Genomic DNA, 17,549 nt, shown 5'->3' with positions numbered 1-17,549 from the left:
CAACTGGTGCTTAACCTTAACTTGCTGGTACATCGAACATCGAGAAACAAAATCTGTTACCTTACATTTCAAACTAGGCCACCAGTACAATTTACGAAGATCCCGATACATCTTATTTCCATCAGGATGCATAGCATAAGGGCTACTATGCACTGCCCGCAGAATGGACTACCTCAAATCAGAATCATTAGGTACACAAACTCGTCCATGAAAACACAAAACCTCATCATTATTCAACCTAAAATCAGACGTGCTACCATTCTCCACCTAACGGAACTACAGAACCAAATAATCATTCCTCAATTTTTTATCTCGAATCTGACCAATCCAAGTCGACTTAACTTGCAACTCGACTAATAGACTCTCATTATCAAATAGACTTAGATGAACAAACATCGCCCTCAAATTAGTCATTGTCCTACGACTAAAAGCATCGACCACCACATTGGCCTTACCAAGATGATACTCAATAGTGCAGTCGTAATCCTTAAGCAGTTCAATCCATCTACGTTACCTAAGGTTTAACTCCTTTTGGGTAAAGAGATACTTGAGGCTCTTGTGTGTAAATGATACACCTCTTACCATATAGATAATGCCTCAAAATTTTTAAGGCAAAGACAACTGCAGCTAACTCAAGATTATATGTAGGGTAACTACGTTTGTTTGACTTAGGCTGTCGGGACACATAAGCCACAACCTTACTGTCTTGCATCAGAACACATCCCAAACTAATGTGTGACGCATCACTGTAAACCATGAATTTCTTTCTAGATTCAGACTATATCAAAACAGGAGCTTGAGTCCAAACAGATTTGAGCTTTTCAAAGCTCAATTGCTGCTTAACAATCTAGACAAATAGGGTATTCTTACGCAACAGTTTAGTCAGTGGCACTGCAATTAATGAAAACCCTTTGATAAATCTCCGATAATAACCCGCAAGCCCAAGAAAACTACAGATCTCAAAAATATTCCTAACCTGTTTCCACTCAAGCACAACCTCAATTTTCCTAAGATTAATACGAATCCCCTCTACAGAAACAACATGGCCCAGAATAGTCATATTCCTCAACTAGAATTCACATTTGCTCAACTTAGCGTAGAGCTATTTCTCTCGGAGTATCTAAAAAACCACTCTAAGATGTTCATCATGATTATCTTCGGTCTTAGAGTATACCAGAATGTCGTTGACGAATACCATGACAAACTGATTTAAGTATGGGTAGAAAACCCTGTTAATAAGATCCATGAATGTAATCAGAACATTCGTCAAACTAAAGGGCATGATTAGGAACTCGTAATCCCTATAATGAGTCCTAAAAGTAGTCTTATGAACATCCGCCTTCTTAACCTTAAGTTGATGGTATCCAGAACGAAGATCTATATTGGAAAACATAGAAGCCCCACGAAACTTATCAAACTAATTATCGGTCTTCGAAAGTGGGTATTTATTCTTCACCGTTAACTTATTCAACTGACGGTATTTGATACACATTCTCATGGTACCATTTTTTTCTTTACAAATAAAATTGGTGCACTTAAGGAGACACACTAGGACTGATAAACCCTTGATCAAGGAGTTCTTGAAACTGAGCCTTTAACTTCACCAGCTCCTTCGATGTCATACGGTAAGAAGCAATGGACGCTGTGGTTGTACTAGGTAAAAGTTCAATACCAAACTCAACCTCCCAACTCAGAGGCAAATCTGGTAACTAATCGGGAAAAATATCTAGAAACTCTTTAACTATTTGAATATCCCCAATAGAAAAACCCACAAAAGCTGAGTCACTCACAAAAGCTAGATACACTTCACATCCTTTACGAACTAACTTTTCGGCCACAAGAGCAAAGATCATATTGGATAAGTAATCCCGACGCTCGCTGATCATAACCACCTCCACATCACTCTCCGATCTTAGAACTACCCTCTTAGGAGCATAGTCCAAACTGACCCAATGCTCTACGAGACAATTTATTCTGAAAATCAGATCGAATTCCCTAAATGGTAGCTCCATCAGATTAGCCAGAAACAGAATCCCTTGTATCTTCAACGGTACATTCCTATACAATCTATTAACCCAAACTAATTGACCCAACTAACTAAGAACAATAATCTCTTCGAAGGTGCTCTCAACAGAAATCCCCAAGCTTATAAAAACAGAGCTAGCTATATAGGAATGTGTTGACCCTATATCTATCAATACAAAATAAATAGCATTATGAATAAAGAATGTACCGATAATAACATCAGCGACGTCTCTGTCCTCACGACGTCTAGTAGCATAAACCAATATAGACTGCCTCACCTCAGTCTGATTAGGACCTCTGCCGATGCTCTCTGACCTCTGCCCATACCATTACCATTCCTGACCGGACCACGCCTCCTAGGCAATTGCTGAACTGCCTGCTGAGGCTGAACAAATCCCGGAGCTAGAGCTTACATCTGATCAAAACACTATAGGCAATCTCAGATATGGTGCTCCATCGACCCACATCACAAACATGCTTCTAAACTCTTCTAGCATTCGCTCAGATGACGTCTACCACAATCTCCACACGGTTGAGTCATAGTAGGAGCAACTTGAACCCCAATCCTCAAAGGCCTATCAGATCTGGCTCGTTTCTTAGGCATCTGAGCAGAACTAGAAAGCTCCGAATCTCTCTTTTTTACCCCTCTTACGCTTCCTATTTTTGCGCTCAACGCGCTTAACCTCCTCAGCGATCTTCGTCTTGTTTACCAAGATGGTGAATTCCCGCTTCCTCTGTGGAGCTATCAAAACCCTCAAACTATCCCTTAATCCTTCCTCGAAGCGAATACACTTCTCATACTCAATTGACACCATCCCACGAATATAATGGCTCAGTATAAAAAATTCAGCCTCATACTCGGTCACAGTCCTATCCCCTTGGGTAAGGTTCACAAACTCGCGTCTACGAGCATCCACATAACTCGCCCCTATATATTTACTCTGAAAGGTGCTCTTAAATTGATCCCAAGTAATCTAATTTGATTGAGTACCCTCCTCAATTGTTAACTACCACTGATACGCCTCATCGCGAAGTAGAGATACTGTACCTTTCAATTTTTACTCAGGGGTGCAGTCAATGTCATTCATAATTCTCTCTACGGCCTCCAACCAATATTCGGCCACAGTCGGGGCGACTCTAGTGACACCTCTAAACAACTCAGTGCCATTGGACCAGAGTCGTTCAGTTACCGACCCACGGTTCCCAGAACCAGAATGGTGCCCAGTAACCCTCTCCAAAACTTTAAGCATGGCTTGGGATAATGTGTCGTCCTCAATCGCATTTGGTAGGTATCAAAATATTTTTCAACCAGTCGTTATTCAGGCAACATGTTTCTGTGTGAAATTTATTATAAGTTTAAATATGAGACGAACATTTTGATTAGTATGATTTGATAATGAATATTAATACTATGGTGTGATTATATGTATCGTATGTCTATAAATATGTTTTCTAGTTATGATTGTAGTCGTTAGATAATTAAATGGTGATATGAGTATTTTTGAGTAACCAAAGTTATTTCATTTGGTTTAACAAGTATTTAAGGTTGAAGCAGAAAATATATATTTAGCTATGCTATTACGAAATGAATTATATGAAGATGAAGTGTGAAATATAATGTAAATGCAAGTGCATAGTATATGATGAATATGGTTGAGGAAGTTAAAACCTTGATATGTTTTATGCCATACTTTAGTGAAGTTTATAAGTGCAATGTTTCACCAACAAACTCTATGAATTGTTGTGTATAGGAAAGGCATTTGGGTCATAAGGAAATAAATCTATCTTTACTTATTTTATCTAATGTATATGGTAAGTTTAAGTTCTATTATACGAGCTTACTAAGCATTAGTTGCTTATGTAGTTGATTTTCTTTATTCCTGTAGGTCATCGGAAAGCTCGATCGATTGGAATCTCATCGAAACATGATCATACTATTCAAACCTTGTTTTGGTAGATTTTTAGTATATAATTTCCAGGTTATAGATGGCATGTATAGGGTTTGTTATAAAGGGAGTTTTTTATTATGTTATTTAGTCAACTTGGTATGGTTATGCCCTTTTGTGTATATGTGTTTGATTGGACTCGTAATGTTTTGGCATGTTTGTATCTTTCGGTAACTTTAAGTATTATGTAAATATGTGGCTTGAGACAAGTTTATATGTGGTGGAAATGGTTCAATGGTATGTGTGAATATAAAGATGTTTGTTTAGGTTATAATGTATGTTTGAATGAATTGAATATGTTGTGATTAAGGTGCCATAAGAATAACACCTTGGTTAGATATTGGATAAGCATGAAATTGGTATATTTTTAGATGTTTGATGTATGTTTTAAACATATGAAAGATGGTTGAATTAGTGTATTTTGGTGTGCAAGGTTTGTGTTTGAAATAACTTGTTTTAGGGGCAACACATGCTGCACACGGCCTAATACACGGGCTGTCACACGGCCGTGTGCCACACGCAGTCACCTCACACGGACGTGTGTCTTTTAAAGTTAGGTGCATGTTTCACTTGGTCATGTCGCGGGCCGTGTGACCATATTTCGAATACACACACGATTTAACACACAGCTTACGACACGATCGTGTGACATAAGTCAGTGAGTTACACGGTTTAAGACATGGGCTGGGACACAGCCGTGCGTCCCTTAGTTCAAATGTCCACACAGCCTGGGTTAAGCCACACGGCCTAGACAAATGGCCGTGTGAGCCCTATTTTTGCAAATGTTCAATTCTGTCCTGAAATTTTTATTTTGATTCGAATAAGTCCCTGTTCCCAAACTATTTTTAGGGCCACTTAAGCCTCATTTAAGGCCCGTAAAAGTGTTTATATCATATTAAATTATGTTATCAATTATAAAAATGTGAACTGCTTGTTGGTCCACACTGCGATGTTTAAGGTTTTGTTTTGCATTGTAATGCTTCGTAACTCTATTCTAGCATCGGAGATGGGTTAGGGGTGTTATACAAGCTTTTGCATATTCTCGCATGCAGGGGAAAATGTATCAATTTGCATTATATTGGGCTTTCGATGCCAACTCTCATGTATGTGAGTCCTTCCTTTCTACTAGTTCTTACTAGCCCAATAATCCATTATACATTATTCGATTTGTTTTTTTTTTCAATTTCACCTTTTTTTTTCTCTTCAATAGATTTCCTTTTCTATCGGAGGAGTAGGAGGCGATTCAATTTTTTTTTCAATTTTTCCTTTTTTCTCAAGGCATGTATGGTATTCTTTATTTCTGGATCATCCTTGAACAAAATTAAAACTCATAGGGGATCAATCCCAAAGATCCATCTAACTAATTTTGATATTTTTTACAACTAGAGTGTAAAATTACCCATAACTTTTTCAAACTTACAGAAACAAAGAGGGGTTTTAACATAATTGAATAATAAGAATTTAAATAAAATAAAACTAAAACATAATAAGAAAGTTCAAAATAAAAGTAGATTTAACCAATAAAACAAGAGCTTTAGTCTTTGACACAACTTCAGTTTTGGTTCGAATTTGATTACAAATTATATATCCTACTCCATTTGATGATAAGCCGATTATTACAGCAGAGGAACAACCTCGAACCTCAAATTCTTCCATAGTATTTAATTAAAATAGCCTGACAATTGACTCTTGTCAAATGAGCAACCTTGAGATCAGCTCCTACAATTTAACTCTTCAACAACTTTATGAGTAAAAAAAACCCAATTTAAGTCAATGAATTCAATCGCGTGATCCATTTAAACTAGATCACTAATTCATTTTATGTCACCTAATTACATCCACAAGCCAATTTGTTGTTTAGTAAAATAAAACAACAATTACGAGTTGAATTAAAGAAGAAGAAGAAGAAGCTTTGGTAAAGAAAAAGAAAGAGAAGAAAGCTTCTATTGAATGTTGAAAAGAAAATAAACTATGGTGGAGAAGTCCACCAACGAAACGTAAGAAAAGGAATTCCCCCTAAATCAGAAGTCCCCCTGGGTCCTTGCTTCTCAGCTATAAAGCTGAATCAAACCCCATTTTACTAACACTAGTTAATATCTTTTAAATAAAATTAAGTAGTTATCTAATTAAAAAAAAGACTAACAATAATTAAACTCCTAATAAGATATATTCATAAATAATGTTTTAATATAAATAAAAATAATTTTAACATACAATGATCCTAAAATCTAAAATCTCTTTGACATGTATTGCACCTACATAAAAATAGACAAATAAACATTAAATTTAGTAGCATCCATATCTAGAATAAAGAGCAAAAATATGTTAATTAAGCATATTATGAATGTGAGAAGAATGTGATCATCATAATTATAAAGTTGTAACAAGTGTAAGTGAAGTTATATAATCACTTTTTCATTTTAGTACTGTTTCCAATGTTAATCATTTTCATAAGATTTATATACTCTCTAATTTAGAATCTACATGAATATTTTTTTGGTAATAAAAGTGATTAATGAACAAAGGAAGATCTTGAGGCTTCCTCGATTGTTGAGCATTGTAATGTTCCTAATAACCCCAATTTTGTATCAATATATCCCAATTAAATGTATTGTATAAATTTTATAATAAGAATAATTTAATAATTCTGTATTTGTTGTAAAATAAATAGAAAGAGAGTAAGAAAAAAACGTATTTTATAAACATAAGAAATATAAATGAAGTAAATATCTATTTTAATTTAAAATACATCAAAACTTATCTTGCTCAATAAAATATTCATAACAATATTATATTAATTAAACAATAAAATTATAAATTTCAATTAAATAAATTACATAATTAAATGTATTATTTGATTCAAACTCTATACTCTTTTAGTTTTATTTTTATTTTATAAAAAGAATAATAGGAGGGTTTGTTTAGAATTGTGAAATGTAAACCCACCTCTTTAAAGGACATTCATACACTTCTTCCATTTTAAATAATAATATTAAAATGGTTTGTTTACAAGTTTTGAGAGGCATGCGGACTAAAGTGGTCTTAAAATGTAAGCTTACTTTGTTATAGTATACTAGATTATGTGGTATTTATATATGTGATACTCATGTTGTAAATGAAAGAAAAAAATTATATAAAAGTCCACTTAATTATTCATTCATTTTAGAATTTTAATATATATATATAATTTGAAGCTATCTAATTTAATAAATTTTTAAATTATTAAAAAATATTGTTATATCATCTCTAGACTTAGACATGTGTCAATATAATAAGACATTCAAAAACTCCGCTTAGACGTTTTAGTGACTGGACCTTATTCTCAACAATGAACTAGGACCACTCGCTTCCCTCTGAAAAACTTAGGTAGTCCATCCACTTGGCAAATGCTTTTATAGACAATTACTTTTTATGTGTTAACATTCCTTAAGCATTAACACACGTGTGAAGACCATTGAATCTCACCTAAATGTAACGGCCTTATATCATAGTGCATGTCCAACACATTCTACAAGTGCTCTTTAATGATAACCCTTTTGTAACGACTTGTCACATAACACTAGCACGAGCTCCCTTTAATATCCTCCCAAATAATAGAAAAGGAAATTTTATTTTCAACTCTCCTTTACCCGTTGAGCACTTGTTCTTCTCATCCTCTGCCCCACTCTTGTCCCATTTAAGTTTCATTTAAAGAATGGTTTTTTTATTTATCAGAGTCTATTTTCCCAACTTCAATTTAATGAAGGTGACGTCATGTTATAGAAAAGCTAGCATAAAGTTGTCCCATGTGAAAGGGAACTACTCGAGTGTGAAATTTCTGCCCTTTGCATTATCCAGTTGTCTTCACTAACAACAACGTAGACCATTTTGCTTTCTTTTTCTACAAAAACCATTTTGCCTATGTTTGGTGTGCACACACCTTTATGCGTGGGATTGCTGCAATGCCACACAAAAACAAAAACAGGAAAATGTCAATAAGATTATTTCCAATCAAAACAACTTCGCGGTATCCAACAAGGGACTGTCGTCAATGTGAATGCAGAAAAATATAGATTGAGGATACGTCTGTTTGTTTATAATTTTACTACCGTCTATTGTTTTGTTTTGTCAAACTGGGTCTCGTTTCTCATCTCCCATCCTTTTCATTGCCTTGATTTTCATCGTTTAAAACACGCCCATTTTTCTACCCTTATTCCAAGGGAGGTGTCTGGTCAGGTGTCGTACAACAGTATTTTTCCCATCTGTGTTCTTTTTTACCGTTTCTTGTCTGGGTTTTGGCATTTTTCATTGCTCTGTACCCCTGTTTTGGTTAAAATTTCAGTCTTTTTAGCTGGGTTCTGCTTTTGTTTCACTCCAGCTATTCAATTGTCTTCTTCGTTGCTTCATCACTTATATATATTTTACTTTTCCTTCGTCATTCTTCCGTTGCTTCGATTTTTTTCCCTTTCTCTTGTTGCTCGTAAGGGTCTTATTTTCCTTGTTCAAAGTTCATATTTTTCTATCTGGATGTGAGGAAAAGACTGCAGTTTTATGCGACGATTTTGAGGAGAATTTTTCGTTTTGGGTATTTTTTTTTTTAAAAGATAGAAATGAAGTGTTTTTCAATATTCGGCAAAGACAAATCAAAGAGCAAGAAAAGAGAAACAAGATCTGCTCCTGAGTTGAGGAACCAAAGTGAATCATCGGATAACCCAGCACTGAGTCGAACAACGAAATCTTTGCCATCTCCAAGGACTATACCGGAGTTGTATAAAGAGAAAAAGCATAATTTGAGAGTTTTCTCTTTAGACGAGTTGAGGGACGCAACTAACTGTTTCAACAGGAAGTTAAAGATCGGAGAGGGTGGTTTTGGGAGTGTTTATAAGGGAACAATTAAGTCTCTCAGTGGTCGAGGTGATCCTATTGTTGTTGCTGTTAAGAAGCTCAACGCCCATGGTTTGCAGGTACTTACTCTACACCTATTTCTTCGTTTATACCCTATAAGTTGCCTTTTACAATATGACCTTTCTTTCCTGAATGTTTGAAGAATTGACCCCTGCTACAACATAGAAAGGGATTATTTAAGGTTGCGATATATTGTGCACTGTTTAATATTGGCTGGTTATACTGAAATCTTTGGAATTTATTTGTAGAACTAGTTTATGAATCTTATGATATTGTCATGAACTTTTTAGGGTCACAAGGAATGGCTTGCGGAGATTCAATTTCTTGGTGTGGTTAGTCATCCGAACCTAGTAAAACTTATAGGGTATTGTTCGGTAGATGGCGAACGAGGGATACAGAGGATGTTGGTGTACGAATACATGCCTAATCGGAGTTTGGAAGATCATCTTTTTAATAGTACATCCACGTTGCCTTGGAAAATGAGATTAGAGATTATGCTTGGTGTAGCTGAAGGACTGGCTTATCTACATGAGGGATTGGAAGTCAAGGTACAATCTTCTTTTATTCAAATGATAAAAAAAACATGGAAAATTATGACATTAAGACTTGTTTGGTAGGAGAGAGAAAAATGTAAGAATTTGAGCAGAGGTAGGTAGGAAAGGGAAGATTTGAAGAATTTGCTACAATATCTGTTACAACTAATGACTGGCATTGGTTATTTCTTTGTTTAAGGATCATACTCTTTATCTTTTTGTGTTATTTGAACAGGTGATATATCGAGATTTCAAATCTTCGAATGTGCTGTTGGATGAAAATTTTAGGCCAAAGCTCTCAGATTTTGGTCTTGCAAGGGAAGGGCCGACGGGCGATCGTACTCATGTATCAACAGGGGTAAGAACATATCAGAGTACAGTATTTCATGCATTGCAGCCATGTTGGTTGGCTCTACCCTCCACTATCTGCTGACCTTCAGCATCTTAAACTGTTGCACTATATCCACTTATATTCCAGCTGCATTTGTTTCCTCATTTGGTCGGAGTTGCATTTTCAATAGTTTTGATTTGAGAAGCATGTTGCATTTCATACATTTGTTGAATTAAGGTGTTTGACATTAAGTCTCGTTTGCTTTTTCATAAAAGGTGTATGGAACTTATGGCTATGCTGCCCCAGAGTACGTTGAAACCGGCCACCTCACAATCCAAAGCGATATATGGACATTCGGAGTGGTACTTTATGAGATCCTCACAGGGAGACGAACAGTGGAAAGAAACCTCCCGACATCGGAACAGAAGCTTCTAGACTGGGTGAAACAGTTCCCTCCTGACAGTAAACGATTCAGCATGATAATAGACCCTCGACTTAGGAACAATTATTCTCTCAATGCGGCTCAAAAAGTGGGGAAGTTAGCTAATAGCTGCCTAAACAAAAACGCGAAAGAAAGACCGGCGATGAGTCAAGTGGTAGAGAGCTTGAAGCAAGTGATACAAGAATTAGAAGAGGCAAGCTCCTCCTCGGTCAACAACTCTGCCGGTCCATCTTCATCTAGGAATGGCACAAGGCGAAGATCCAAATAAGGTTGGTATAGAACGTGTATTTGATTTGGTTGGACTGGTTTGAAATGGTGGATATACCCGTGTTTAGCATGAGATGCGCAGCTTAAAGGATTTTAATCCAGAGATGAGTTGAAGGATGAGGCTTCTTTGCATACATATTTTTTTACCGCTAGTATATAATTTGTGGATACAACATGGAAGAGGCGGTACCTAAAATGGCGAGATTTATAGGATCTAGAATTATTGGTTTGTAAATTATAACAATAGCGATTGTTAAAGTTGTTATGAATTGAATTGCCATACGATTTTTAGATACTAATAAAAATAGTACCATATCATTAACTTTTAAAGATATATAAATACTATTATATACTTGTCCATATAAGCAGGGCCTTGCCCCGAAAGTTACAGTTTTAGTTCTTATAAATTAATATAAGGGAAGATTAACTTTGGCCCCTAAAAATAAAAAAAATTCTATTTAATCTCTTTATAAATGAAAAAGACTATAAATTAATATGCGATAAAATCAATATTTCACATTTTTGGGCTAAACTTGGCGATAATTTTTATGCTCGACTATTTTTATCCAAGTTAGTCCCCGAACTTGAAAATTATTTTCACCTTGGGACTTGAATATTTCGTATGTTTAAATTAATCTTTGAACTTATCAATTTCCTAGATTAAAGCTTGAACCTTTTTTTTGGTCTAATTTAGTCTTCATATTTCCTCGACAAAGTTGAGCTAATTTAGACAAAAAAACAGTTCAAGCTTTAATGTGAAAACAATTGTCTAATTCCAAGATTAATTAGATAAAAAAAAAAGTTCAGAACCCCGATGTGTTGCTAAGTTCAACCCAAACAATGGATTAAGGCTATTTTATTAGTTTAAAACTTCTAATTTGGAGTTATCTAATAGTGTTGAAGTAATTTCAAGAAGTTGGCATCTCTATATGTAGGGTTTATTTGCGGAGTTCATGGATGGATAAGAAAAAGGCAATTCTAGTTTAGATGGTACAGTTGACCAACAAAATGAGCTATTTTCCAAAATTTTAGATTCTAATGTTTTCAAAAACCTAAAAAGGTAAATGAATATTTCACTCTATAATGATACAAAATCATAGCACATCAAAAAAGTTTCTTCACATTCTGTTTTCGACCAATACCAAACTTCACTGAGATTCTGATGATCGTGGAGACTGGAAATCATCACGAACCCTTGAGGGTTTCCAGTTGGATTCTTCCTTAGTTTCTCTTAGAGCAACAAAATGAAGTGCGTCACTTTGGACTTGGTATACATGACAACCCCACGGATATGATTCTGGAGCACACCATACCTTCTGCTCCTCAAATGTTGTCTCCTCTGCAACTGTTTCAGCCACACAACGTACCAAATCAGCTTCTGGCTCTTCAAAACCCGCCACAGCTACACATCCCAGGGAGAAGAATCCATCAGGTGCTCGCGGATACCAAATAGAGACCGGAGTGGTGTAGTCATCTAGACAATTCCTCCATACCTGCAGAGACTCAATATTAACTCCATTTTCAAAATACTACACTGGCATAAATATCTTCCAGACAAAAAAGATTAAGATATTTATCAACTCCAAGCCCTAAAACACAAAGCTAGTGTAAATATTAAATTTCGTAATGACTTTGCTCTGTCTTACCAGGTCATAACCTACTGGAAGTGCAAATAGCTTGTCAGTGTTTCGGTAAACAGCAGCAACATTAGGAGGATGACTCCCTACACGAGCTATGTCACCAATGGACACATACCTGAAGGAAAGAAAAGCATGATCCCACTCCAAGATTTATGTAAAAATAACTGTATTTGGCAATTTAAGGTGATGATTAGGATGAAAAGTTTGAGATCCAAGGTCGGTTCAGTAGTCCATATTTCTTAATATAAATAAAAATAAATAGATATTATTTTTTATGTTGTTATTGAGTGATCTTGTTACAACTAAGTTTCTGATAGCTGGATTTATAATTTCAATGACTAGTTTTTAGCTTTTAAGCTGTCATATGTTCAAATCTAAGACAAGTCAGAAAAGAGCACAAAGAACTTTGTAATTACCCGTCCGGACAAATGGGCCTCCAAATGCTACATACTCCACCATCATCTGCTACCTAATAGACAAAATAAACTATTTAAGCTAAAATAAAGTAATGAAGTGATCTACAGTGAAACAAGAAATGCATGACATAGAATAAAGCACCTGTTTTCTACATAATGTACATCGACCTTTCAATTCTCTCTCGCTGCTCCATATCTTCAAAAAGTTCATACTGTGTTTGATAATTTTTATTCCATCAGATGCAGAACTTGATGAAGAGAACTCTCCTGATTTAATGATGGATTTCTTCATGGCATGTGGTGCTTTCTTATCAGTCTCACTCCAAGAGAAATGTAGATGCCTATGGCTTGAAGAAACCTGCACAATCAAAATCTTGTTTGTTTACATGACATCTTGAAAGTATAAAGATCTATACGAAGTACCAACCTTTGGCACAATGCTCTTCAGGTCAGATTGATGCATTCTCCACATCTTACGCACTACTGAACAGATCTGAACAGCTTGCGGTTCTGTTCCCTCAACTTCTTCAACATTACATTTTATAACTCGAACAAAAGCTTCTGATCTCCTAAAATTCTTAAGATGCAGGAGCAGGCAAGAAGGCAGATGACTGCCTGCTTTTGCCAACTCCAGTGCCATTAGCTCCTCCCATGGCACATCCCATATGATCTTGCAAGGTTTTTTATCCATCTTGTCGAGAGATGAACACTGCAAACAACAAGAAACGATGGCATAAGAAAATCAGCTGATTTTTTTTTATGCGGGTAGTGTCGTAGCTCAAGCACCCTTCACTCACCTGCAATAGCGTAACTCGCTTATTGGTCACCAAAAGTATCTTTTGGTATGGTACAATAAAATGCTCTTCATAATAATCAGACCAAGCAAATTTAGAAGGCTCTTTAAAAATTTCAGTACAGCCAAAACGTCGACTTGCTTCTGCCAGATAAAGGACCATCTGCCCCCGAAAAAAAAAAAGAAAAAGAAAATAGTCAATTCACAGATTTTCTATTGTTTCTTGTCCATGGACGAGACCTATCTGCTTTTGTTGGTAGTATTTGCCTGGCATGTGAGAGCAGTGGTGTTATCCCACATCCGTTAAATAACAGTTTATAGTGACTCAACTGGGTCTTTCCATATTCTACCAATTTCTTTTAGGTTGGAAAATCATCAGCTTCAATGAATGTTGGATTGGATGGTCAATGGTTACACATTTCATTCATAACTAAAAACAGCAACAAAATGCAAAACGATTGTTTGCTCTAAGCAGAAACATCTGAGTAACAATGATTTTCATCTCGAAAAGGTTATAAGGTACCTGACCAGCAGCTTCTTTCTCAGAGTACTCTCTAAGAATACCATCAGAATGAATAGCTCGGGGGTTTCTAATTCTCTGGAAGGTGCTTCTGTTATTCAAAGCCTCCAAACACTTGGAACAACTAGCTTCAATTCCACCGACGGTCAATGAGAAGAAATCTAATGCTCCACTGACAGGTTGAACGATGAATCCTAGGCAAGCACGCCCAATTCCATGAGCAAGTCCCATGAAACCATTCTGTCTGGTACTTTCCACTGGTTTCCTCACAATTCCAGACACCCCAAAAGCAACACCCTGTGCAAGAGCTTCTGTTCCTTGAATAATTCCATCACCTACTCCAGTGATTCTCCTTGACGTTACCTAAAATCTGGGGTTAGAGTTCAATTCTCAATTATTTTCAATGCCAATTATTTACAAAATGAAAAAGAATGACTTACCTGCTTTGAGCGCAATTGCAGAAACTGTCCATCGGTTGAAAGCTCTGCAAATCCTTTACTCAGAGAAGCCAAGGTTGAACTAGTCATACCAAGTACATCTACTGAAAATAACAAATGAAGAGGGTTATGAATCAAGTCTCTCCAAATACGGTTTTCAATTGCAGGAAGTATGGAACTTCTCCGCATGAATCTGTCTTTCCTCATCACCCTCCTCAGATGCACCTATAATAAAAGGCTCAATGGTCAGTAGCCTGATATTTACAATGTCTGTAGACTGCCTCCTACTCAGTGCACTACATGCTGTTTTAGCAGGCAGAAACATTGCAATATTAAGTAATGTAATGATCAGTGACCTGAATTTTAAATGCATTTCCGATAGCAGAAAGTATAGGACTCCATACACCAAGAACTCCTTGAGGTCTCTGAGCTGGTGCTGTCTCCAAAGAAACTTTCAACCTTACTTCTGAGACATCTATGAGGCTGAAAAGATCAGAAGAGGGAAAGATCATCATTACAGCTAGCTTTCAAATCCCTAAATGATATTTTCTTCAACTAAGTTGAATATTTGATGATGAAGATGAATCCCACTCAACCAGAAAAAAGGAAAAAAAAGAAAAGAAATCAGTGGCATCTGAACACTTCTCATTGAAGGAGAAAATCTAGTAATACTAGAACTAGCATTGGATAAAATGTTTGTCCTTGTACAATATTTGTGCATGGAATTCGAGTGAATCAAGTTGAGCATAATGGCATTCTAAAACAAACTACTGCTGGGCTTGGATGCGTCATAGTCAAATTGAAAAAAAAAAAGTGAATTCCTTTTAAAGGTTAGCTGAGCACATTATCAATGTATCTCCAGCTATTTTGCTTATAAAGATTTCAGAGAATCTTATCAAAGTTCATTTAGTCAATAAAATGGAAAGAAGGAATGCAACAGCACTCACATATCATAATCAAAACCATATACTGCTGCACAATAGTTTCTTTGATGCAATTATATTCGCATGCTAAAGTTGAACAATACTTCATAGCTATTACACATGAGAATATAGTCTACACTTCCAAAAACATGGATGATGAAGAAAATAGACCCTAAGAGAATAACTTAAGTATTTAACAAAGTCAAGTCAACTTGGATATAGAAAACTAATTGTATGCATTAAAGCAGCAAGTAGCACTAGCAGATATATGTGTCTAGTGTGCACATACACTTGCATGCATCATCCAGGAGAATATATAGCCACAGACATAAAAAGGTGTACAATAGGAAAGGAGTTATAGAAACTGAGTCATGCATCAGAAAAACTGTCAATAACTTTATGCTATTTTCCTCTCCAGTGATAATGAACAAGGAATAGTCATATAGGTAAATTCTATTAAGGCATCAACCTAGCCAACATTGTTGGCTTCCATGCATAGTCCTGAAACCCTCTTCCTGAATTTTTAACATTAGAAATTCCTAACTGTAAAGACGTTAAATATTAGTCTTACTCAACACGTATCTCTGGGTCAACTTGAGTGACACTTGAACTTTGGGGGATGTGATCTAGCTGAAGATTGTTATAGAAATCAACTATTGCCCATATGATTGGCTCATGAACATTAAGCCTCCAAGACTTGTCAGTCACCTATAATAGAATATGATCAATTACATTATCATCTAAAACAACATAGTGTACCAAAATGCTAAGCATCATACAAATAGAGCATTACCCGTATATAGACATATGGATACACTTGAACCCCATCAGAGTTCACATTTCGCATTGTGATAGTCATCTTAAATACAGGATGATGAATATCACTCATCTGCTCAGGTGCCAATAGCACTGGCATTAAAGTTAGAGGAAGCTGGTTGTCAATCTGCAAATAGCCCAATATGAGCTTGAACCTAGCAAAAAGGAATAGAATTTATTAGCTTATTCATCTGAAGCTCCAAGAAAGATAACCGATGGAAGATGGATGTGTAAGTCCCAAGACCTAGCAGATATTTGCAAAATATTGTTTTCAATGAAGGCTGAATGAAATAGCAAAGTCTGGGGAAGGGGTGTTAATTTAAGTCAAATCATATAATACACCAGACTGTTCCTATTTATAAAACAAGAGTACAGCACACGAATAGGCATTTGAAGTGAGAAAAACAAGAGATTTTAAAACTAATCCAGCTCAAATATCAGTGATAAAAATGTAAAGGAGGACATAGTCTAAATTCTGTGCGTCACCAGCAGTACTGTACAATAACCAAGAACAAAAACTTCCAAACAGCTGAAGACTACAACATCATGCCTAGAAGCTCTTACCTGCTGGTTGTTCCACCATCATAGCCTGTAGAATATGAAATGAAGAGTCTGTCCAGGTACAAGTAAAAGAGCTCTCTTGGCATGTGGTCCACAACAGAAACCCCAACAACTCCTAACTCAATGATGATTTCTATTGGTGTGACATCAATCTGTGGCTCTCCAGCAGCTGTCAGAGACCTTCTATCTTCATGTGAACTTAACTTCCACGTCCAATCATCTGTGAATCTAACAACTTTGATATTACCTATTTCAAAAACATGCAACTGCATTCCGAATTCTCCTTCACCTTCAGAAAATTGCCCAGCCCTTTCCAAATCGATTTTCCAGATTTGGCTATCGCAATCTCCATAGATTTTAGCATCAATGAACTTTTGTCCATATGGATCTTCCCAGGAAAAATTTGTAGTTGAAAGAGCTCCTAAACTTATCCATGTGTTCTCACCAAATCCAGATTGGCGAATACATATAGTTTTTTCAGTGGTTCTGTTCTCAATCCTGTTTATTCATATGCTTTAAGAAGTCAATAGACACCAACATAAACATGCACCGCATCTCAAACTCTCAATATTTAATATCTAGGAAACAATGTATACTTGCCTGATAGGACCTTTGGCTGATCCAAGGCGGAATACAACTATAAAACGTGATCCTTCTTCATACCCACGTATTACTACATTCAAAAAAGTCCTTGTAGCATCACGCCGCCTCAAAACCAATGAGATAGTATCCTCTTTTACTATTTGAACAGGAAATGACCATTCTGTATCTTCTAGTCTTATCTAGAAATTTCAAATAAATCAACTCAATAAAAAAGATAAATTTGATGCATCATAAAGTGCAGACAAGAAGAAGCCAACAACCCCAAAACCATAACAATAAATAGTTTCAAAAACCAAGTTGGCAAAATTATAGATCATTTTAGGAATCAGAAGGCAAAACAAAAGTGCAGTTTAAATCTAGAAAACCAGTGCAGGCAAACATGAAGTGAGAAAGGCAGAAGTATTATCCCATA

The 17,549-nt window shown here is 36.0% G+C and overlaps 2 protein-coding genes across 5 annotated transcripts in view; one reads left to right on the top strand and one right to left on the bottom strand.

Moving 5' to 3' along the window:
* The first annotated feature begins 7,882 nt into the window (after positions 1 to 7,882).
* On the top strand, positions 7,883 to 10,758 carry LOC105791986 (probable serine/threonine-protein kinase PBL19). Its single transcript, XM_012620329.2, has 4 exons — positions 7,883 to 8,914; positions 9,146 to 9,403; positions 9,624 to 9,746; positions 9,995 to 10,758. The coding sequence occupies exons 1-4, from the start codon at positions 8,561 to 8,563 to the stop codon at positions 10,427 to 10,429; spliced, it is 1,170 nt and encodes a 389-aa protein (XP_012475783.1). The 5' UTR covers positions 7,883 to 8,560; the 3' UTR covers positions 10,430 to 10,758.
* A 666-nt stretch (positions 10,759 to 11,424) lies between these two features.
* LOC105791984 (uncharacterized) overlaps positions 11,425 to 17,549 on the bottom strand; it is a 35,368-nt gene continuing 29,243 nt past the window's right edge. For 3 of the 4 annotated variants that reach the window (XM_012620327.2, XM_012620326.2, XM_012620328.2), the window contains 13 exons: positions 17,135 to 17,316; positions 16,538 to 17,032; positions 15,951 to 16,128; positions 15,729 to 15,865; positions 14,591 to 14,717; positions 14,238 to 14,459; positions 13,801 to 14,160; positions 13,282 to 13,440; positions 12,912 to 13,193; positions 12,627 to 12,842; positions 12,485 to 12,537; positions 12,075 to 12,183; positions 11,425 to 11,921 (listed from right to left, as the gene is read on the bottom strand). In XM_012620327.2, coding sequence (XP_012475781.1) covers positions 11,577 to 11,921; positions 12,075 to 12,183; positions 12,485 to 12,537; positions 12,627 to 12,842; positions 12,912 to 13,193; positions 13,282 to 13,440; positions 13,801 to 14,160; positions 14,238 to 14,459; positions 14,591 to 14,717; positions 15,729 to 15,865; positions 15,951 to 16,128; positions 16,538 to 17,032; positions 17,135 to 17,316 — 2,865 coding nt within the window. In that variant the 3' untranslated portion in view covers positions 11,425 to 11,576. Of the gene's footprint in view, positions 11,922 to 12,074; positions 12,184 to 12,484; positions 12,538 to 12,626; positions 12,843 to 12,911; positions 13,194 to 13,281; positions 13,441 to 13,800; positions 14,168 to 14,237; positions 14,460 to 14,590; positions 14,718 to 15,728; positions 15,866 to 15,950; positions 16,129 to 16,537; positions 17,033 to 17,134; positions 17,317 to 17,549 lie in introns of those variants that run through there. The other variant, XM_052634580.1, reaches the window with a different exon arrangement.

The sequence above is a fragment of the Gossypium raimondii genome, chromosome 8 (assembly GCF_025698545.1).
Source record: "Gossypium raimondii isolate GPD5lz chromosome 8, ASM2569854v1, whole genome shotgun sequence".
In the NCBI taxonomy this organism is placed as follows: Eukaryota; Viridiplantae; Streptophyta; class Magnoliopsida; order Malvales; family Malvaceae; genus Gossypium; species Gossypium raimondii.
This window is presented reverse-complemented; position numbering and strand designations above follow the sequence as displayed.

What these genes read in the sequence shown, in the direction of transcription:
- LOC105791986 (XM_012620329.2), top strand. Translation starts at nt 8,561, where the DNA reads ATGAAGTGTTTTTCAATATTCGGCAAAGACAAATCAAAGAGCAAGAAA. An exon ending in TCAACGCCCATGGTTTGCAG is followed by an intron (nt 8,915 to 9,145) that starts GTACTTACTCTA and finishes TGAACTTTTTAG; the next exon opens with GGTCACAAGGAATGGCTTGC. An exon ending in ATGAGGGATTGGAAGTCAAG is followed by an intron (nt 9,404 to 9,623) that starts GTACAATCTTCT and finishes TTATTTGAACAG; the next exon opens with GTGATATATCGAGATTTCAA.